The sequence below is a fragment of the Corvus kubaryi genome, unplaced genomic scaffold, assembly GCF_017639235.1.
Source record: "Corvus kubaryi isolate FWS band 111438036 unplaced genomic scaffold, C.kubaryi_AGA036_p1.0 134, whole genome shotgun sequence".
NCBI lineage: Eukaryota > Metazoa > Chordata > Aves > Passeriformes > Corvidae > Corvus > Corvus kubaryi.
In genome coordinates this window covers 4,794,146-4,816,934 of record NW_024580668.1, presented here as the reverse complement: position 1 = coordinate 4,816,934, position 22,789 = coordinate 4,794,146, and the positions used below count along the sequence as shown (strand labels likewise).

The 22,789-nt window shown below is 41.1% G+C and overlaps 2 protein-coding genes across 2 annotated transcripts; both read right to left on the bottom strand.

Annotated features, from left to right (window-relative positions):
• Positions 1-3,250: 3,250 nt before the first annotated feature.
• MTG2 (mitochondrial ribosome associated GTPase 2) lies at positions 3,251-7,909 on the bottom strand. Its single transcript, XM_042046149.1, has 6 exons — positions 7,679-7,909; positions 6,450-6,597; positions 5,747-5,862; positions 5,251-5,469; positions 4,451-4,589; positions 3,251-4,054 (listed from the first exon to the last, which is right to left on the bottom strand). The coding sequence occupies exons 1-6, from the start codon at positions 7,889-7,891 to the stop codon at positions 3,672-3,674; spliced, it is 1,218 nt and encodes a 405-aa protein (XP_041902083.1). The 5' UTR covers positions 7,892-7,909; the 3' UTR covers positions 3,251-3,671.
• Positions 7,910-8,673: 764 nt separating this feature from the next.
• SS18L1 (SS18L1 subunit of BAF chromatin remodeling complex) lies at positions 8,674-22,756 on the bottom strand. The gene is made up of 11 exons (XM_042046136.1): positions 22,551-22,756; positions 19,832-19,908; positions 19,102-19,186; positions 18,102-18,246; positions 15,384-15,581; positions 14,247-14,411; positions 13,248-13,349; positions 12,755-12,847; positions 12,013-12,132; positions 11,136-11,263; positions 8,674-10,922 (listed from the first exon to the last, which is right to left on the bottom strand). Exons 1-11 carry the CDS (start codon positions 22,617-22,619, stop codon positions 10,896-10,898), a joined length of 1,209 nt encoding a protein of 402 aa, XP_041902070.1. The 5' UTR covers positions 22,620-22,756; the 3' UTR covers positions 8,674-10,895.
• Between the last annotated feature and the right edge of the window lie 33 nt (positions 22,757-22,789).

Here is a 22,789-nt window from a genome sequence, read left to right as displayed (position 1 = left end):
GGACAATTCTATTTCAATCAGAAAAGAGGAGATGAAAGATTACTCTCAGTGCGGAAACAAAGGACAAACACAACCTCAACATTAAAACAAGGTTGATGAAAATCTCCCTGCCTTTGTCCTACCAACTAGGTTTTGACTCAGAAAAATGGGTACATGCCACATGATAAATTTCAGAACTGCTTAGAGAAAAATCAAGAGTGCAGCCTGAAGGGAGCTTTGCTCTGTTATCAAGAGTTGCAAAATCATCTCTTATCATTATTGGTATGCAAATGTGACCCCCCTCCAAATAATAATACTCCCCTCCAAGTAATAACTGCAGTCTTTCCAGACCTCTACAGTGCAGTCACATTTAAACCCTATTTTAAAAATTGAAAAATTGTTGCTGGGGGATGGCACTGGAAACTGCAGCATGGAAGACAACCAGGAAACAGAGCTGTTCTTCAAAGGCCAGGCACACATCAACATTGGCATGAAGTTTAGCTGTGTCAGGGTGGAGTTTTAATTCACACCAAAGCCCTTTCCACAATGGTGCACTCACAGTGCAGATGTTGGCCAGTATCTCATGGAAGACAGGACAGAAAAGCAGCTGGATGGCGGTTCTGTATCCAGCATAAACTACAACAGGATCCCACCCTATCAGCATGAGCATCTCTGGTTCACAGCCTCTCCTGTCATTCTGTAATTTGAATTAATATTTAAAAACAGGTAACAAGTTGTTAAGCATGGTCAAGTCAAGAGCACTTATTCACTTACCACAAAGCTACTTAAAACCAGAAATCACTATGAAGACTCCTAGTAAGTACACAGACAATAATGGAAGATCTTTCCCTAATGTAAAAAAAATACTGGAAAATGCAAAAAAGTGCTTTAGGAAACCATAAGTAAAGCAGATTGCAAAGTATCTCCTGCTTAGACACTCTGATTCAATGCTTTAGGTAATGTGCTGCAATGAGTCCTCAGTATCCACATGTTTAAAAGTGTGGTCCTTTCTAATGCTTGTTTTTACATCAGCATTTGAGCTTCTTTTTTTGTGTAATTGATACCACTTACATTTTCCAAGGACTTACAAAGGGGAAGAGGACTGCAAATAAGTACAAAACCCCTACAATTAGCACTGAAATAATACTGTAATCATGTACTAAAAAAAATGCATTAAAGAGTACTAGAACTGTAAAGTGCTAAACAAAATTATGGCTCAAGCCTCTCCAGGAAATAGAGAATTGACTGGACTTCAATTCACATTGAATTCCCATGGCTTATTGTCAGAATGAGAAATAAAATCTACCATCTCCTTCCTCTTGCCAGCTTAAAAAACAAGGACAGCATTAAAGGGTTCAGCAGATGAAAGCAAAAGGAAGTTAATCCACCAAAACCTAAACAAAACCAAGCCCACCCACCGCAACTCCAACTAAAAAAGTGGAAAGAAATCCTACAAGAGACAACTCTTCCCTGAAACAATTCACCATTAAACTGATTATTTTTTCCCTCTCTGTTTTTAGAGGCAAAGGATTTACAATCCTTTGTAAATCCTTCATTTTCAGCAGAACCAGAGGCTCCCCCTCAGCCCTCTGCCTCCTCTGGAGCGGGATCCAAGAGATCTTCGTGCTAACTGTGAAGGAGCACCCTGGAGAAAGGTGAGCCAAGTGATTAAAGACTACGGGAAGTTGAAGTTTCTACAAAGATCTGTTCCAGCAGAAAAGCTGGAGCTATTTGGCACTCTTCACTGCCAGATGAGGGAGTAGCTGATGCTGCAAAGCCTCTTTGAACCCTGTTAAAAAACATGGCTTTAGGTATTTGGTGCTGCCGCCTCAGAGCAGGGGGCTGAAATGCTAAGAACCCAACTCCAGGATCAATGGCACATTCCGGGGAGCTGTCTGGGAACCTGCTGTGCTTTTCTCACACCAGTAAACAACACTGCTCTCCCTGCAAGAACCGAGGTTACCTGAGCACTAAAGGAAGGGTGGGAGCTCCTGTGAGTACTGAGGCTTTTAGAACAGCTTCCGGCATTCTTGAAGCCAGAGAGAGTGCAAAACATCTGTGGGTATTAAATAATCTGCTAAGAAGCTGCATCAGCTTTGGTGTTCAGGCAACCTTCCCCTGGTTTTACTAAATGTGGCTGAAAAGCATGTAGCAACAGAAGGAAGAACAGCAGTGAAGCCTAAAAATGCTGCACAAAACCAAACAGAAAGACAGAACTGAATATTAACTTCTACTTAATTTAACTCAGTAAATCCCAGGGCTGAAGCAAAACATGGGAGAGACTTTAGGAGATAATTTAGTCTTGATTTTTTCCTGATCCCATTTATACCAGTATGGTTGCTTATAATGCACAGATTACTTCCCACACCTGATCACTAATAGAAATATTCAGAATGTGAATTTAGGAGAGGTAACTACTTGGTTTGCCATAATTTATTAAACAATGCAGGCTTTCAAGCTGACCTGTACTTTTTCAGAATTAAAAACCTGCTTTAAGGATGTTCCATGCAGAAGCATTAGACTATCAGGGATGAAATCAAAAAAGTGCAGTGAAGAAAGCAGAGAGAATTATCACCTTCACTGTGGTGTATTAGAAAAAAGTGGTTAGAGGCTACAGCTGAGTGTTCTTTCATAACCAGTCAGTAATTTCCTCTATTTCTGACAGTGTTTGTGTCTCAGCATCCCACAAGCCTGTTCAGGTCCCTTATGAAAAAGCTTAATAATACATTTTGATGAATTTTTACTTTCCATTATTAAGATAATAATCTTTTACACAAAGTATAACCAGAGAATACAGAAGCAGCTCTTCTTTCAGTATGAGGAGAGGGCAAAGACCACTGTTCTAAATTAAGATTCCTGAATTCTTAAAGAATAAAGTTTAAGGACACAGTTCTTTAAATTATGTAGTTAAAAGCTGGGGCGGGGGAGGGACGACAAAGAACTGTATTTTTCTTTTATTTGAAGTATCTAAGCCTAGGACTTCTCAGAACATTGCCTGAGATTCCTAAATGGGAGAGCTCAGATGTGACTCTCACATGGCTGGTTCCTGGCCAGTTTATTCAGCTACTTAACTGCTGCCAGCATTTAAAGATAGTTAAATATCTGTATTAACAAGGAAATCATTTCAGTCATGAATTGCAGTTCTTTCATGCTCCTCCTCCCTAAAATTACTGACGACCTGTGCCTCCTCTTCCTCCACACCAAACCATGACAGAGCAGGGGAAAAGTTTAAGACATGACTGAAATTGGTCATCATATAGAGACAGATAAACATGGGACCACCTTTTTTTTTTTATTTTAGAATTTTTAATTTGTGAAAATTGAGAAAGTCACTTCACTACAATTCATAAAACAAGACAGCATCTCCTGCAGATCCTGAATTTCAGTCATTTCTACTAGACAGCATTCTCTTCATTCCATAGTATGCCAAACAAGAGCCAGGTTTCCAGTTCAACACCCACCATGACTACAATTTTCAAGCTTGGTTGTAAAACTTCAGAGACACCTCAAAAGTGAACAAACAGACAGAACAATCTTTCCAAGGCAGCAGTCCAGAACAAATCCCCATGCTCTTCCCTTCCATTTTAACAACGAAAACAACCCACAAGAAGCCCAAACCAGAGATGCAGTTGAATCAAACTGCTATTTTAATTTTGTTCTGCTTCCAGCACAGTTCACAGCAGTTGTGGCTCCTACCACTTGACTGGGCTTTGTCCAGTCTTCACATAAATGTCATACAGTTCTCTCAGATGCAACAGCAGCTCCTCCAAGTTGTCTCCTGTCAGCGCAGACAACGCGATGACCCTCTCAGCGACCTGCTCCCTAAGGAGTGGCAGATTGATCCTGGACTGAGCAAGGTCAATCTTATTCCCAATCACAACACAGGGCCTCTCAGACAAGCCTTTTTCATATGCTTCCAGTTCGTATTTCAAGTCTTGCAGCTGAATCCACGGCTGAGGCACAGAGAGATCCACCACGTACAAGAGGAAGCGGCAGCGCTCGATGTGCTTTAGGAAGGCCATCCCCAGCCCACGGTTCTGATGAGCACCTTTGATGAGGCCAGGAATGTCAGCAACTGAAAGAGAAATTTCACAGTGAATCCAAAAAATCCAATTAAAAAAAACCCCAAACAAATGCCCCCAGTCTTTTACTGGCCAGTGTGCGTACTTTTGGAATTTTGTGTCAGTGCATCAATAGTAAAGCACAGCCCATGCTAAGTTTGCTGCAATTATCTTTTAAAACACCTGAATTTAGATTATTCCAGTGCAGACAGAATACAGATTACCAGTTTGGCTCTAAAGGTGCCTATAACTGAACATGAAATGGGCTTTCAGTAGAGTTTTGTTTGAAGGTCTTTAGAACTAGCAAGAAGTCTACAGGACTCCTGAACCTGTATTTGTAGCATTTTAGAACATTACCCAGTTGACACAAACTGCTATCAAGGTAGACACAACAAACTCCAAATTCTTACCTGCCACTTGTTCAAAGTCTTGATAGTGGACAATGCCAACATGGGGGTTTAGGGTTGTGAATGGGTAGGCAGCCACAGCTGGCTTTGCACGGGAGATGGCTCTCAAAAGTGAGGATTTGCCAGCATTGGGAAAGCCCACCTGGAATACAAACACCCAAATTTCTCAATTTTTAAACCAATCTGCAAAATTCTGCTAGGCCAGACAGTTATTCTGCAGTTGTTGGACTGCATCACGAACATTTTGCAGCAAAGCATAACTTTCACAGCTTTACCAGCTGGTGTTAGAATATTTCCATACCCAAATACAAAAATAGCCTAAGATCAAAGTTGACTCAGCATTTTTCATTTCAGAGGATGATAAACCTGGCTCTAACAAAGTCAAATGTTTAACATCTGTAAAAAGAGAAATACAGCGCTGAAATAGATGACTTGAACTTCATCATTTAGAAAAAAAACCCCAAAAAACAAGAAAACAAACCAGTTTAGAATAATCCTCTATGCTGTACTGTTCATCTGCAGAACCAGCAGACAAAGCTGCTGTACATCATCAGCAATCACTGATGAATCTTATTTTGTTATGCATAGTGTAGATTTTAGCAGAAGTAGGACAACACCAAGCAGCAAGAGAGTGACAGCTCTGTGAATCACTTTGGACACCCTTCTACCAAGTGACAGCAAGAAAGCATCAAGCTGCATCTCTTAACAAGCAAGCCGGAGGCTAAGAAAATGTTATCACACATTATTCCTTCAGTCAAGCATCATCCTCCAACGATATGGAAGCTGAACCAACAGAAACTCACCAATCCTGCATGAGCTGTTGTCTTGAGCTCCAGCTGAAGGACCCTCTCCTGACCTGGCTCTCCTGGAGTAAAAAACTTTGGAGCACGGTTTTCATTGGAAAGAAAGAAGCGATTCCCTTTCCCTCCAGCTCCTCCATAAGCTGCAATGTACTCTTCTCCATGCTGAGTGAGGTCAGCCACAACTTTGCCATCCTCCTTCACCAAAGTACCTACAGGGACCTCAAAGTGAAGAGATGCAAGCATTACACTGATGCTCAAAGCCTGCAGATCCTCCACCAACCAATTTCAGATTTGCTGAAAATCACTCCTACATATTTTTAAGATGAGGAACCCAAAAAGAGAATTGTATTTCATGAAGCTCAGTTTTTGAACTCAAACAGCACTGTCAGACATTCACCCTTCACTACACATGAGATTTGCTCACAATAAGGCTCTCCAGCTTGAAAATCAGCCATGTACCAAGCTACCACACAGCAGGCAACATCCACTGACTTACTTTAACATACATGTGTGCACCATTAGCTCCATAACAGTTTTTGCTTCCTCCTCTCTCTCCGTGAAAACCGTGATAGAAAGGGAACACTGAAGAAAGTGATTTCATTTGCTGGTCAGCTGTAGAGCAAAAGACACACATTTTGAACACATTGCTTTAGTAAAACAGGCACAGAAGAGCAACATCCTGACTGTTCTTTCCCTTTTTGAATATTGCTTGAGTGCACATCCTATTTACTGTCTCAACAATAACATATCAGGGAAGACTAATATTAATCTATTTAACTGCCTTTACTTAACTGCTTGGGTTTATTAACCATGCAGTTTATAATAAAGTGGTCATTCAAATCAAAATTAATTTGCTAGATTAGATTTTGCAGCAGGGTGGTGGTAGAAGCAGCTTTAATCACTGTAAGAGGAAAATTTAATCAGATCCCAACCTTAACATAACACAGTCAGGCACCAGGCACTAAAATATCTGCAAAATACCTTGATTTTCAAAATTCTTTCTAGGCCTTTCAGTGTCATTTATGTCCCCCTTACCAGCTCAGGTAAAGCTTAAAAAGCAAAGACATCTCATACAGAAATAACCATTTTAACCTTTTTGACATTTACCATTTCTTACAATCCATGTGGGGCTGTTTTTACTGGGGCGGGGTGTTAAGCAATAACACAACACGAAACAAAACAGATTTAGTGAGGTTTACCTTTCAAAATTACATGACCCCCATCACCTCCATTTCCACCATCAGGACCTCCAAATACTTTTCTGGGCTCACTGTAGAAGGAATGGCCTCCTCCTCCTCCTTGTCCTCCAACTACGCGCACCTTCCGCTGATCCACAAAATAACGTGTCTGCAACAAGGGTGGGAGTTGTAGCCTTTAAGTACAATTTATCAGATTCATCTTCCAAGAAGTTTTAGTTAATAGGCAGACCTGCTATTTTGAGCCATGATAAATTCCATTCAACTGTAAAAAAAAGAAAAGAAGTCAGAACTCTACTGCTATTCACATATCAACTAAATGCAGTGTACTGAGTGTAATAATAAAGAAAAACAGACCTCATCTTTCAATTATTTTTAAGAACTTCTTCAAAAGCATATGCCTAAGGCTATGGTGATATAACTTCATCTGTCTCCAGAAAAGGGGCTGAAATTCCCAAGGGAAAATATTACAGAAGTACATTCATTGACAGGTGGAACTGTTTACACAGATGGATGAAAATAGAAAGCATGACTGTGACCACGGTAACTTTCAGATTCGGTCAGTTACTAAGGGACCTCATAATGAGAATGGGCTTTAAGGGTCACTTTAAGTAAACTGCACAAATAGTACGTGAGGGAGAAAAAGTCTTATTAGAGTTACGATACCAAGGATAAGCAACTGAAAAAAAAAAACCCTTGCAACTGAACTTTTGATAACCAAATTTATACTACTTTTAAAAAGCCTCTTTTAGAAAGTATTTGGCACCACCACATGGCGAGACAGTAAACGATGGCTTTTAATGGGAAGTGGTTTATGGATCATTAGAAAATAAGATTTTTCGGAGATGTGTAAATATAAAAATAAGATGAAGAATAAATTCCCTGCAGTTTCTCGGACAAATAGTGATCTTTGTTTGGCAGTTGACTACACCGCAAGACTAAAAAACCAGTGAGAAACAAAACAGTATTTTAGATTTAAAGCTAAAATACCGTTTTACAGCTTTAGCTTGAAAAAGACTTTTTGCCTTCTCGACTTATGGATGCTTCCCGCCCAAAGAGGCCACAGGGAACGTGAGCGCTACTGCGATCACTGCGAACACCGAGAACATCGCGGGGCAGACTCATTTCCTCGCTATTCTGAAAGTTAACTATATCTTAATCAGTATTTCCTCACTCCAGATGCGCTAGCTGTGTCTGAGGCCCCCCGACCTTGCACAGAGCCCAGCACTTACCAGCTGCCGCTCCGAAATGGCTCTTTTTTGCCTCAGCCGCCTGTCCTTGCCGCACCTGGCGCAGGTCGTGGAGAAAGCGGGCGGGCTGAGCAGGAGCAGGACCGGCTTCCAGGGGCTGCGGCCGCTCCCCGCGGCCCCGCAGCGCCTCAGCGCGGCCCCGGCAGCGCCCGGGAGCACCGAGCCGCCCAGCCCAGCCCCACACAGCCCCGCCATGCCGGGGACAGCCACAGACCCGCCCCGGCCTCCCGGGCGCAGCCGCCGCGGCGAAGCCGCGCCCCCGGCAGCCCTGGCCCGCCTCCCCTCAGCCTCCCCTCAGCCCCGCCTCAGCACGGCACCAGCCCGTGCGTCCGAGAACGGCGCCCGTGAGCGCTGCGGCATCCTGCGAATCACAGGATCCAGAATGGTTTGGGTTGGAAGGGACCTTAAAGATCATCTCGTTCCACCCCTTGCCCGTTCCACTGTCCCAGGTTGCTCCAAGTCCCGTCCAGCCTGGCCTTGAGCACCTCCAGGCGTGGGGCAGCTACAGTTTCTCTGGGCATCCTGTGCCAGGGCCTCACCGCCCTCACAGTACGGAGCATCCTCCTAATACCCCATCTAACCCTGCCCTCCGCCAGTTTGAAGCCATTCCCCTTTTCCAGACACTCCAGGCCCGTGTAAATAGTCTCTAACTTGCTTGTAGCTCCCTTCAGGCACTGGAAGGCCACAGTTAATGCACCCCAAAGCCTTCTCCAGGCTGAACAATCCCAACTCTCTCTCTCAGCCTTTTCTCATAGCAGAGCTGCTCCATCCCTCTCATCGACTTGGTGGCCTCCTCTGGACTGTCTCCAACAGGTCCATGCCCTGAGGGGCAAAATTCCTCCTCCCCTGCTGCCCACGCCGGGGGATCAGCCCAGCACACGTGGGATTTCTGGGCTGGGGCACGTCCAGCTCTCACCCACCAGCACCCCCAAGTAAAAGGTAACCTGTGGTATCCATTCCATCTGCCACAAGAAAAGTACCATCAACTCCACTTTCAGATAATATTTAAACTAAACGATTTTCAAGCATTCTGTATTACAAAACAGAAAATGATACAATTCATGAAAGAAGTCAAAATGCTGGCATCACTTTGTTTCCACATTAATACATAAAAATGGACGACACATTAAATAAACATTTTGTTATTAACAATTAGAAATATTAACACCAAAAATCATGTATAAATTAGGAAATAAATGTACAAACTATTTCCAAAGTGCTCTTTCAAATACATTATATACACAACATTCACGAAGTTCTTAATGTAAGACATTTCAGATTGATGTAATGTAGTTGTTTCGGTTTAAGTGTTGTTCATATTCTCTCAAAAGCATTTCAGCACTTTCAAAAACCACATAAAAGGCATATTTCCAAACTGGCAAAGAGCAATATTGCATTCTTCTGGCTACCTGTAATATTAATTATTCTAAAGAAAACAATCTTACTTCCTTTCTGTTCCTTGATATTTGAGAGTACTTATTTGTATGAAAACACCAGCAGGAAAGATGAGAGAAATTAGGTCTGACTAAAAAAAAGTCTTGTATTTCACCAGTAGTTTAAATTATTAACATAGGAAGGGCAGTGCTTGGACAACATTTAATAGTAAACTCTCTAGTTGTCCAGTTAAAGATTTTCTTCTAAAGGAAAAAAAAGTCATGATTGAGAGATGTTGTGTTTTCCTTGTGGTCTTGGTTTTTCAAAATATAAAGTACTTGAAATCCCATAAATAACACCAGTTCAGAGAAAGAAAAGGAGAAAATCCTACAGAGTGTATTTTCTTTAGATTGTAAATTTGCAGTTAATCTCATATTAAAAAATGTTTATGGGCTACAGTCACCCCAGCTTTTGCTTCAGAGAAACGTGGACACAGTATTTTGTTCAACACTTATATAAGCACTTTAAAAGTGCTCTTTTTTTTACCTCCCAAGACTTCATAAGAACATATAAAACTGAATAGAAGTGACTTACATTGTTCATACTGATTTTTACATACCACTAGTTTTTCTCTCTAAATTCTCCCTCTCTAGGTACTCTCTCACTGGTTGACCCCATTAATACCTCCCCTCTCTATATGCATAATAGTGTCTCACAATTAAAGCTGAATTTAGTTGCTTGTCTGCAATAAAGATGTATTTTTTTTTCTTTTACCTCTGAACTATTTCTGTCGAGCTACAAGAGGAAAATAAAAGTGATGATGAGCTGTAAGAACAACAGACCAACAGATTTGACAATATTTATGGTTATAATGCTTGCTGGGAAATCTAAGCAAGGGCAGCGCAAGAATCAGAATAAAGAAGGATGCCAGCCACCTGCTTGCAAAATTTGGCATGAAAATGTATATGCAAGTTATAAAATTTGGAGTAGGATATTCAAGACGGGACTTCTGCCAGATGTTTTTCTCAGCTAAGCACGATATGAAGCAATATTGACATCGAGCAGGCTGACACTGCAGATCTCAGAGCTCCCTTCTGTTTTTCCTTCCACTACAGAAATACCTTTGTTTACATGGACATATAAAAGGTGCCTCTAGTTATTAACATTTCTATGATCATATGTTTGGATCCTCTTTCTGTACCTTTCACAACAGAAATGTGGACTTATGCAGATTATTGAATTATAAGATTTGGGTAGGTAGGTATTACAGAAGTTGCAGTTATTTCTTGTCATATAGCATAGAACTGTCTTTTTATAAGGAATGTATCCATCCCCTTGTTCTGTAGAAGTAAAGAGCCATGGATTTTGGAGGCTGGCAGGTAATCTTCAATGCATTCACTTAAAAAAAGATCAATAACTTACCACAGGGAACTTCCCTGGACTGGGATGTGACTGATGGGCTTTGCATTGAGCCAGACTCCAGAACAACCTGGCTGTTTTCCAGAACGGGGCACAACTGTGATCTAATGATCCTAAAGCTATTCAGAAACATCAAGAATGGGACAAAAGGGGGTAAATGGAAAACTTCTGCGTTGTATCAACATACAGTACTATACACAGCACCAAATATCAAACCATTAAAGCATTGTCTTGTTACCAGTAGTGCACTGCTTCATATCCAGCATGAAATGAACACTGTTCACATACAGACGCTGCTTTGTGCTAAGGGGTAACCAACATATTACAATTAATCAAAACTGCCTGTACATCCAGTTCAAAAGATGGAGATACTATTGAAAGGAATCTGACACAGCACTGTTTTCTTTTATTGCTGGTAATTTCCATATTGTCCCTGTAAAGAAAAAAAAAAAAAAAAAAAAGAAATAGCAATGTTGAAGGATAATATATTGGAGGCTTACAGTGAGTTGGGCAATTTCTTTTGGTCTGTGAATTTTACAAGATCCACTGAAGTATCACCCATATACCTGCACCAAATTATCAGACAGATTTGCACAGAGCTAACAGCCAGATCTGCCCTTTCAGAGCAGAGATTTAGGCAATTTACCTGCTCATAGCCATAAGGCCTCTGTTGCTGAGCGGATGGGCCTGTCTGGGAAGCTCTGTAACTTCCATATTGCTGCCCCTGTCCCTGTTGGTAGCTGGAATACTGTGAAGAGGCTCCTTGTGCAGGACCTGAAAAGACAGTAAAATCCACTACAGGCAGTAAAATTCATTACAGGCTTGATTTGCTGGGGGAGTTCTTGAGGTTAACGCAATCTAAAACATGATGCTAACAAAGTAAACTCTGTGAGTAAGAACTGTGAGTAAATTCTGCTCAGACCTCCCCTCTAGGTTTACACTAGGAGGTGTTAATGCTAACAATGATGTAGTTGCAGCAGTGTAAACTTCAGTTAAGGTTTTAAACTTTGCTCAGAAAATGTCATAATGCTTCTAAGTGAAGGCTCTCTGAAATCTGTATTGGCACAGCTGTTATGACCTCTATGTAAACTACCTGGCCTTTATTTTAGTAACAACTGCACGTTTAAATTCCTATCTAACCTGGCTGTGCCACCATAAGTGACAGAGGAGGGATTCTCTGGACTGTTGTTGTTCTTTTTCACGTCAGTTCAGAAGGACTAGGTGTGTAGGAGGCCTGGGAACCCAAGCAGTGACCTCCTGATGACATTTAACACAAAGTCAACATGAAGCAAATGTGTATTTTCTAACTTCTATCAGAAGAGAGAGGGATTTAGGATGGAATGCAGTGCTATACTAATGTATGTTACTGCCCAGAATCCCTTTACTAGATCTTTGGCTAATTTGGGTACATTTGTTAATCCAAGGTTAATGAAGGAAATAATTACAGCCTATTTTAGTTTAGGAATGGAGGCAACAGGATGAAACACTGCAAACACTTGACCAGCCACTGGGAGTTTTCTTACCATATCCTTGCTGTTGTCCTGGGTAACTCTGTTGATTTGGGTATTGCTGCTGGGAATATGTTTGCTGTTGTGCAGCTCCCTGTTGGTATCCTGCCTGCTGCTGGCTGTACTGAGAATTTCCTGGAGGGGGAAACATTGGAATTGTTTGGTTATAGGTGAGGCAGGTATTTCACTGTACATGTGGATCATAAGGAAAACAAAGGTGTAAGGAGCCTTGGTCTGAAACTCATACACAAATACTTTTCTTACAAAGAGACGATTGGATTTTGCCAAGCAAGATGTTCATTTCTCCAGTGATTTTTAGTTCCTTTGAATAGGAGAGTTACTTATTTATACAAATCACTAAACAAACAAACAAAAAACCTGCTCCCCAAAGGATTTTTTTTTAATCCAGAAGTGTTTCAGAGCAAAAAGTCACAAAGATAAGGGTGCCTGGGTAAATAGCTGCTTTCTCAAGAAGCCCTCTGATTGTATTTTCTTCTAGATAATTATGTTTATTCATATAACTCAGAAAGATCACTTATCTAGTTGTTACTGGGTTTTTTTTTCAAATACCTATGTGCAAATTCCATTTTTTGTATCCTGAAACAACAAAATGAACAGAGGCTCTGTAGGTGACATCGCTTCTCCTAAATGTCACCTTGCTGTATCATAATGAAGTTAATATTTCCAGTTAATTTAGAGTTCAGATATCTTAATAATATATTGAATTTACTGGTAATATTTTGCTGTATTTTCCTACCTCCTTCATAGTAGTGTTGTGTAGAGTCGTCAAACGACCGGTCATAGCTCTGTTCAGTGTAGGATGACTGCTGATAGGCATAATCACCATGTCCTGCAAGGAGTCACAAAGATTTGTCAGTTACATTCTTAATGGAACCACAGACATAGTGTTGAATATTATTATGAAGCTGTTTATGCACCAAGATGAGGCTAAGAGCAAATACAGACCCCTCAGGGAAAACATCAAACACATGGCAAGGAAAATCACACCAATGGATAAACCTCTTGCATTTACTAATCCAAACTGGGCTTTGGGCTCTTTTTGGAGCAGTTTGGATAGCAGGGTGCACTGATGTACATGTTTTGTACCAGGCACCCATCCCCTGGGATTAGAATTCTCCAGCATTTAAATTGGAAATGAAGCATAATAGGTTTGCCATGTCCTTGGATGTGGCAGTTGTGGTGCTCTGCACTTTATCAGTATCACAGTGAGCCCAGCTCAGGGGAATTACCATCTGGATAGTATTGCTGATTCATAGGTTCTGATGAGCCTTGGCCATGGCTGTACTGCTCACTGTAATATTCTTCCTGACCCATGTACTGCTGCGAGGAACCTGCAAGGCACAGACCAGAGAGAGCAAACTGAGCCCGTGGACTCTTAAGGGGCGGGGTTTTCTTATCTAATTTATTTTTTAAAGAAAACAAAGTTTATGTCTGGATAAGCAAACAACTGAGAGCAGTTATATAGATGTTTTACTCACTAGAAAAAGGAAATAAATTTGTATTCTCAGAAAAAGAGGGATGAAATTGAAATCACACAACAGTCAGTAACACATCCTAGAATCACTCACTTCTGCGGCAACACCGGAAAAAGGGTTACATTTCATCTACTAATCTGAGTTATTAGAAAGCACAGTAATGGATTCCATGCTCAAGAGCACAGTCAGAATTAAATATACTTTAATTAATACATTAATTTGTTTCTTAGCAAAATTCAGTTTATGTGAGAATCAGTCTAGCAGCTTTATTACCTCTTAGAACTTTATCCAGAGAGGTCTTAGAGCATGGTAGTTATCCTCTGGTGTTTTCCTTTCCTTGGCCTAATTTTTCATTCTAATTGCTGGCAAACTGTATCTTCTTTCCAGAAATGTGTTCCTTGCTAACTGTGCCATGTTAGGGCTGATCCAACACCATGTGAAAGAATTGAAAAGATTCCCAGTGGCTTGAATGAGCTGTATATCAAATTGTTCATCTTTTCTTTAGAGATACATGCTCCCTTTTAGACAGAATTATTTTTCTAAACACCTGAAATAATTAAATAGATAAATCTTGAAAATAGATTCAGGTTCATCTCATTGTCACACTTCCACCATTCAGGATTTCCTGTGCTCCTGGGTGGGATTCTCTGTAAATGTGAGTTGGAAATTTTATTGACTTATGTACTCCACAGGACAGACTGAGTATCATCAATCTAATGAGAGTTCTATCAATAATCTGAGAGCAGATTTTACCTTGCTGTGAAGCTCTGTAAGGGCCCATGGGTCGCTGCCCCATCATGCTGTTGCCTTGGTTGCTCTGGCTCATCATGGCAATGGAGGATTGTCCCTGGTAGTGCTGGCTCCCTCCTTGTGCCGAGTTGTAATGTGACGTTGCTGCTTGCTGGTGCATCATGGAGACTACAATGGACATGCAAAAGACTGTTTTCTACAAGGATGGGACAGTTCTCTTCAAAGGCTCTTTGGAGGCAAGTTAAAACCTTAAAACATCCTGATAATTATGCGAGTTTTCCACAGGGGGAGATGTTTTCCTACTGGATTTATTTAACTCTTCTGCACTGGAATCCAGAAAGGATCTTACTACATGGTCAGTTCTTGTCATTTGCTTCAGCAGATATTTAAAAATACATCTAGCCTTGATTATTATTAGCTTACTTAAAAGAACATAAACCTCATTGCAGTAGGGTTAAAGAAAGAAACAAGAACTGATGCTTGTTCCTCTCTACCTTCTGACTATTTCATTGCTGCATCTTTTCTAATATACTCTTTCTTCTGTCCATCTTCTCATGTACCTAATGATTATAGAGTTTAAGTAAACTGATATTCTAGGATTTATTTGATCCCTAAATTTCATGCTGTTGTAAAGAATTCTAAAGCATCAGACATCCCATTCAATACTCACTAGCAAACTTTTTTTGAAATTAAGAGATTGAGTTGTCTGCTAATCTCTTTATGCCCTGCAAACAACGTGAAGTACCAATGAAATAACAAATTGGGGTAGTAATGTACAAACAGTAAATGTGTTATACCCTGGCAGGCTCTTTGTGCTTGGATAAAGGTGCTCAGATCCCTCCCATGGCTCTGGGATTTGCTTCCAGGGCTATCAGACAGTGCTGCTGCACCTCTACCTAACCCTCTCTTCCGCAGCTCAGCCCTAACCATGGCGAGTCAGCCTAAGTTAAAGCAAGTCTGAAACTGATCTGACACTGGTGCCTGACACCTGGAAATTCAGAGATGTCTTAAAGCTGTCTTTTCCTCTTGTATGTTTGTCGCTGTCTAGAGAAAATATTTACAGAACAAAGTCATGTGTGGTAAAACCTCTGAGGTCACTGGAAAGTCAAGGTGGCCCAGGAGGAGGAAGAGGGAGTTTACCTGGGTTAGACTGCATGTTGATGTTTGTTCGAGAGACGTAATTGCCTATTGACCCCTGGCCTTGCATTGGCACATTCTGAGACGCCGGCACCGTGTGGCTGTAACCAGGGCCAGTCCCGTGGCTGCTGACAGTCATACTCAGAGAGGTCGTGGGCATGGTGTTCTGGCCTGACTGCTGCATAGACACGTGGTTAGGACCTACAAAAATTAGAAAGAACAAGAAGAAAATCTGGGCTATTACTGGCAATGCACAGTGAGCATGAGGCCTCACGGCCTTTCTGAAATACCTTACAATAAGGCAAAACAAAACAAAAAAATCCTCATTATTAAAACTCCCTGTTATCTACAGACACATTAAAACTGCCTACTGCACAGTCAGAGCGATCCTCCTCTTCCTGGCCACCAAATCCAGGCTGTACAGGATTGCAGGTGGGAAGAACAAAACCAGGAGCAATGCCCTACAACCACTTCCTCGCAGGCAGCAGAATTAACAAATGCCAGTAATTTTGGGTACTTCAGAAAATACACGGACTCTGGAAACATCCCAGCCTTCTGAAATTTGTCCTTTCCTTCTTCTTGTCCTGCAGTTGATTTCTTCTCTCTCTTCACACAGGTGGTGACAATGGGAAGACCCAGCAGTGGCTGAGAGACAGTTTACACATTGCTGCATCCACTGGGCTCCTCTATAACCAGCTCACCTTTAGCTGGGGCTGCTGAAGTACCAAGGGAGCCTCTACTCAGAGAACAAGCCTGTCTCTCCCTTTCCTGAAGTTTGACTAGAAGTACCTCAGAGGAAGGTAAGTTTTCCAAGTCCCCATAACAACCTCAGTTGTTACGCCCTTTCAGAATGTCATCATCAGACTGCTCCAGATACATCCTGGGTTTGTATCATCCTGCTTACCTGGCAGTGTGCTTATTTTTTAAAAATTCTGTTGCTGTTGGGTAGCTAACATTGGGGAGAATCCAGTTCTTATTTGTTGTTTATTGCTGTAAATAGTTTTATGAATGAGTTTTGGAAAGTTGTTTTCACTGTATGCTGTTAGTATCCAAATTGTGATGGTGCATATTGTTGTCTATCTAAAGTCAGCCATATTGTTGTCAATCTCAGTTAATTTAGTAGAATGCAGAATCCTTAGAAGAGACAGAATTATGTTGCAATGTTTAAATAACGATATTTTAATTCAGGGTTATTAAGTGTATCTGCAGCCTCTGAAAAACATGCCTAACTCATTTAGTACAAACCTCATTAATTACTCTTAATGGTTTTCATAGACAACAAAATGAGAACATTTGCTGTAAATTATGATATTTTCTCTGATGAATAAACTCAAGCAGCATTTTCAACAAGAGACAAAGAGAGCCAGCTCTCCTAAAATCAGTGGAGCTGGGTCAAAATGCTCCGACAGAGAATTATCTCTGTGTTTTGCTCTAGCTTGTTTAAGTTGTAAAGCCGATCCTTGTGCAACACAAGGTCACACAGTGTGTGAATGGAGATAGCAGTTGCCTTGAGTGAGAGATGGAGTGAAGCAAGTGTTGGTAAACCTGGCCCTGTTTGCATGAGAAAAATTAGAGATTCTTGGCCTTCTTTAAGAAAAAAAAATTGGCTAATTTGTGGTTGTAAGGGAAAATATGTGGATGAGTCCAGTCCTCAGGACTTCCAGTCAGGTTCTTCCAGTCAGCACTAAATTACTACAAAGACCTCGAGGGTGGGGGACAAATCAGAAAAACCAGCAAGAGTAGCACTGAAAATGTCTATTCTTAATAACACAAAACAATGTTTTGAGTGACTTAATATATTACTCATACTCAGTATTAAATCTTTCAGAAAGAAGGCCCTGAAAAATTTAGTAAGTTCACTTTACAAGTTGTAGCTGTTTAAAACAGGTCCCTCATCCATTCATTTAAAAGGTACTATAGGCTTGACCACAAAGGGATTTTTAAAAACTCAGACGTAATTTCATGGCTTGTGTCTGCTCTTGAGTCCCCTTGCCAAGGTCTGTGATTTTACAATCAGATATTTCTATTTATAGAAACTGGTTTTGCTCTCTGTCACTCTGGGAGACACCCACAGAAACAAGAACTGACTGAATAACTGTGATCTACAAAATAAACAGATTATTCATAATATAAAATGCACATACTAAAAAAAATTATTTTTCAATTAGTTTAGTTGCATGAACAAAACCAAACAGACAGATTATATTATTTTATTAATATGAAATGTCTGTGCAAATTTTTTGACTGTGTAGTACAATCTCTGTGAGCTTTTGTAGAGGACAAAGGCTGGTGCAACACCAAATGATTTGTAAGGAGAAATGTATCCTGGAAGGTCTTTGCAATCTGAAGGCTTGGTTGTGTGTTCAGTCATGCAAGCAATTCCATTTTACCCTGGCCAACCCTGCCACTTTCATGAGAAAAATACTACAACATAAAATTTTTCTTACTAAAAACTTGGATGCATCTTTATTTGGTGATTTTCATCATGCATTTTTAAAAAAAATATCTTTAATTTCCTCTGTAGAAACACAAAGCACTCTGCAGAAGCCAACATCATTCCTGCCTGTAGCCATTTTGTGGTGATTTCAGCATGTGCCTGAAATCCCCATATGCCTGAAAGGTGAGTTAGGAGAGGTCTTTTCCAGCTCTCTAAGTATATTCTGCATTAATGATTTTGTTGCCAGGCAACAGCAAAGCAGCACAAAGGGGACCAAAGCTCACCATTGCTAATCTGACTCTGCATGAGGGAGGAAGGAGGAAGGCCGGTCCCGATGGCATCGCTGAGATTGCTCTGGGAGTGGAGGGATTGGTTGGATGCACTCTGACTCATCCCTCCCGGGCCCAAGTTTATATTTTGCGTTGGTGGCTGTGAAACAACAAGGAGGAAAAGCAAATTTTTGGTTAGGTTGTTAATTAGAAAAATAGCAGCCCCCAAATTAGCCTGACTATGACTAAAAACTGCTTTGGCTAAATACGTGTTTCCTTTGCTTTTTGGGTAAACCTGTCTTGGTTTGACTCCTCTGTGTGAATGACATTGAGCATGACAGAGCAGCTGACAGGCAGCAGCACAGTGAAGGGCTTAAAATTGTGTTTGTCACAGAGTGTGGCTTCCGTGCTCGTTCCTCTGCACTCACATGGATTTCCAAACACAACCACTGCGGGGAATGCATTAGCAAAGACAACACAGGAGTGTGGTGACAGATTGACCTTTGCCAAGCGATGCTGTAGCTTGTGTTATGTGTGGTACTTCCCAAATCAATCCACTGAGCAGGAATAACACCATGTGTAAAGACAAACCAATGCCCAAGTGCTGAATTTGATTTTTGATGTAGAACAGCAGCATTTCCCCCCCCCCCCCCAGTAAAGAATACAGTAAGAATAGGTAAAGAATACTGAATCTGGAACAAATGGAGCTGTTCAGATCTGTACGACTGCATCCTTTATAGGATATAAACCTTGAGCTATGGGGACAGAGAGTAACACAACTGTCCCAAAGAACATGATTTAAACACAGTGAAACTTTTTATTTCTTTGGTAGTCTACTTGGCCACTTCAAAACTTTTAGCTGGAAAAGTACTAAAAACTGATTCATTGATAGTGATTAGTGAGAGAATCAAAGAACATTTCCCACTGGCATAGCTAATGTATCTGAGGGAACTAACTATGGTATTAGTTATGCTAATAACTAATTATTAGTTACAGTAATTGTACTGGTACTTACAGCAGGAAGCAAGGACTGCATATTCTGGTTAGAGTCTGCTATTGTTGCCAAGTAAACCAGATTTCTGTGCAAGATTTGTTGGTATCTACAGAACAAAGAGTAAAGCTTATTTGGAAGGGGTTAACCATACACAAAATTCCAAACCTTTCTCTTTGTTTTCCCTATTTACAAATGGTTAGTTAAATTGCCTTAACCCATTTTTGATCTGTCCTAATAAATAGCAGTAGCAATGACCTGTGTATGTGCTGTCATATTTTCCGTCAAGGATCGGTGTGCTCAACCCCTCTTTCACAAAAGGATAAATCTGGGGGAAGGGAGAGGTAAAATATACTCTCCTTTGAAAGCACTTTGAACTGTGCAGCTGGGACCTCAACCTTTGAGGACTGACAGCCAGTCAGCTACTCCAACAATCAGACACTTTTCCTTTTTCTCTCTAACAAGGACCCTGATAGGAATGAAATTCCAGCATTCCAAAACCCAAACCCTGTTTTCCCCGCCAGCAAGCTGAGAAGAACACGATTTTTTTCAAGAGTGCTCTAACTGGAGTGTTTACTCAAGTAAGCACCACCAGAACCATTTATGCTTCTTCAGAGTTCTCCATGAACTGGAAAAGCTCCTAAAGGGAACAAGAGTGTTTCCAAGAGCAAACCAACAGCTGTGCCACTGAGCAAAGGGAAGAGTCAGACTTCAGGAAACATTTCTAACAAACTCCCAAATTCACAATACTCACTGAGTACATTCTGCAGTTTTCCCCTTGCTCTGATAATCCATAATACATTGTATTAGGTGGTGATTTTCATCTAGCATCTGCATAAAAGAAATAGGACCAAAACACATTACTATGGGAATCATATAGAAGTCCTGTATTTTTGTGCTTCTCCACCCTCCTTGGCACTGGATGCTGTTTTGTGCAGTTTTGTTGCCCTGGCTATTACCTACACCTGACTTTATTGAGCCACAAGATTGATTCACTTATAAACAGTTATCTTTAATGTAGTTCCTTGAAATACCCATACAGAAGAATTAATGGACTTACCTTGTTCCTTAAATGGCAGATAAATTCTGATGTTGAAGAAGGAAAACACTTTCACTATGAAATATCTCTGCCTCATCCCAAAGTATCACCCATCCCAAATATCACCCAACCCTTTCCAAAACATCAGGTATTACTTTTAAGTAAGGAACAAACTTTCAAACAATTAAACCTACTCATTTTCCTGCCCAGGACTAGAGCATACTGACAGCTGAACTTCAGATGAAGTATAAAATCTGTATCACCGGAGCTACTGAAACCACGTTTAAGAGAATTACATCCCAACATGTCCTTACCTTTATTTAATGATCTCATAATACAATTAAAAGCTTAAAATATCCTTTGATTTGCTTTGAAATTTTAGATACAATAGTTTGTCTCTCCCCTCCAGATTCCTTGTGAATGCAGCACACTTTCTGCAGGTGAATGAATAAAAATAAATAACACCAGCATTTAAAAATTTAGATTTGTCTCTGGCATAACAGAGCTTGTAGGTACCACTGCTGTGAAGTGCTTGCAAGATTGGGCCCTTGAACCATGGTGTCATCAGGACAGGAGAGTTCTTGAGGAAAGAACCACTACACAGGAGATGCTGAACTGTACTGCCCTGAAAATGCTATTTGATGAACTGTTTTAGAGCAGCACCACCACTCCTCTATTGCCAAAAGCTCTAACTTCATCCATGCGAAATCTATTTTAGGAATATTTGATACTGGGATAAGAACAGCTTGGAAAGACTACTAAAACTGAGTTAATAAATAAAAACAAGCTGCTTATATAATATGAGTGCAAATAAGAACAACCTTTTTCATTGAAATTTGTATGTGTTCTCAAAAGCTCATTTTAATGAGGATTTTTGGAGGTTTGGTTTTTTTGCTCTGGCTCTCTCTGCTCCACTTCCCTCCTTGACTATAAATCCCAACCAGTTCCTGTGCCTGCAAGTCTCTTCCTCAGCATTGCTGTTTGTCAAAGAAAAAATCACTGCCAACAGCCCAACACTGATGAACCGTCCTGAAGTAACCTGCCAGCAAATGCACCTGAGATGGGAAGTGGTTTCACTCATTGCTTTTAAAGAAAGAATATTTTGAAGTTTCCATAAAGTTTATGAATATGCAAAAAGGAAAGGGCTTGAAAATCAAACTGAAGATACTTTATCTGCCCTTTGTCCATGGGCACAGTCACGGGTTTAATTACAAACTATCTGAATTATGAAATAATTCCAACTGATTTGAAGGTTAGAGGAAAACTTATTCAGTGAGTCCGAAATATTTCAGTATTTAAAATGAATTGGTTCACAATGCCACGTGCTGCAAGAGCTCCACAAAATGGGATGTTTCCAAACAGTCTCCTGAGATGCAAGTCATCTCTCTAGCCTCTCTCGTGGCAGTTTGTTCTGCCTTAATCTCTGCTCTGTCACAGGCTGCCACCGAGGATATTTTTTTTCCCTAGAAGTCATAAATTGGCACCAGCTCATGGCTTGGCTGCACAACCCCTGGTGACGGGTTAATTGCTGCATTGGCAGTGGCACTTCTGCGCTGGTCACTCTCAGCGAAGGGACCACACAGAACTCACACCTGGCTGCCACCACAGCACGGGAACAACACCTGAGCGGTGGGGAACGGCCAAAAGGACAGCAAAAGTACCAACAACAGCAGTGACAGCAAAAACATGCACGTTCTTTATTGACATTTCCAGCCTCGTTGTTCCTGACCGTCACCTTCTGCAGCAGGAAGGGTGTCAGGGTCTGCTCGAGTGTGCAGTCCCTGCTGCCAATCCTGGGAAATAGGAAACAATAACTTCCCAACTCGGCACCCTCTGCTTTGGCCTCCACATGAGCCCCATGTGGGCATCTCCTCTCCAGAGAAGATCTTTCAAAACCTTTGTTTGTCATTAAACATCAATAAACACATCACAAAAATAATAATAGTTTATGAAAAATACCAATGGCTGGTGCTCCCTCTATCTTCTGAGAAATTAAAATTCTGCATCCAAATACAAAAGAAAACCCTTGCAAATTCAGTATTTTATTTCAATTCATTTTTCTAGGTTGGATTCTTTAGGGGCCAGAGCTGACATACCATCACAAATTAATCGCATATTTGCAAATTTTATTGCCGTTTCCCAATGTATGCTTGGCAGCGTTTCCCCTTGGCGAGCAGCAGGGATAACGTGCCATCCCAATTTTATTCCCTACGTCCTTCTCTCGCTCTCTTTGCAGCGATCTGAACACCTTTGCTTTGTTCCACCTCCTCCTCCTCCTCCTCCTCCTTCCCCCACCTCTCTCTCCAGCTGTCCATCTCTGCAGCCCTCGCAAATTCACGAGTTTTCCTGATCGCCCTAGAAATCAGCCTCCAGCTGCAGGAGCATGGACGGAATAAATGTCTAAAATTGTCTGTATAAAAGCATGCTCTTTTACCTTCTGGATAGTTTGCTGGGTGACCTCCCCTTTGCCTCTTGGGCGAGCAGAAGCAAAGGCAACCGACATGGTGGGGGTTTTTTATGTGTCTATAATATATCGGTTCCAGGCTCTAATAATATTGTTATTATCTGGCTGCTATTGCCGTGCGAGGATTCTCCGCAGTGCACGGGGAGGGGGGCGGCCGCAGATGGTACAAACCGCCACAAACGAACACCAGCGGGCCAAACGCCCCGCGC

What these genes read in the sequence shown, in the direction of transcription:
- MTG2 (XM_042046149.1), bottom strand. Translation starts at nt 7,891, where the DNA reads ATGGCGGGGCTGTGTGGGGCTGGGCTGGGCGGCTCGGTGCTCCCGGGC. An exon ending in GTGCACACATGTATGTTAAA is followed by an intron (nt 5,470 to 5,746) that starts GTAAGTCAGTGG and finishes CTTCACTTTGAG; the next exon opens with GTCCCTGTAGGTACTTTGGT. An exon ending in AGACTTTGAACAAGTGGCAG is followed by an intron (nt 4,055 to 4,450) that starts GTAAGAATTTGG and finishes TTTCTCTTTCAG; the next exon opens with TTGCTGACATTCCTGGCCTC.
- SS18L1 (XM_042046136.1), bottom strand. Translation starts at nt 22,619, where the DNA reads ATGTCGGTTGCCTTTGCTTCTGCTCGCCCAAGAGGCAAAGGGGAGGTC. An exon ending in CAACATGCAGTCTAACCCAG is followed by an intron (nt 14,412 to 15,383) that starts GTAAACTCCCTC and finishes TGTCCATTGTAG; the next exon opens with TCTCCATGATGCACCAGCAA. An exon ending in TCAGCAATACTATCCAGATG is followed by an intron (nt 12,848 to 13,247) that starts GTAATTCCCCTG and finishes GACTCCTTGCAG; the next exon opens with GACATGGTGATTATGCCTAT.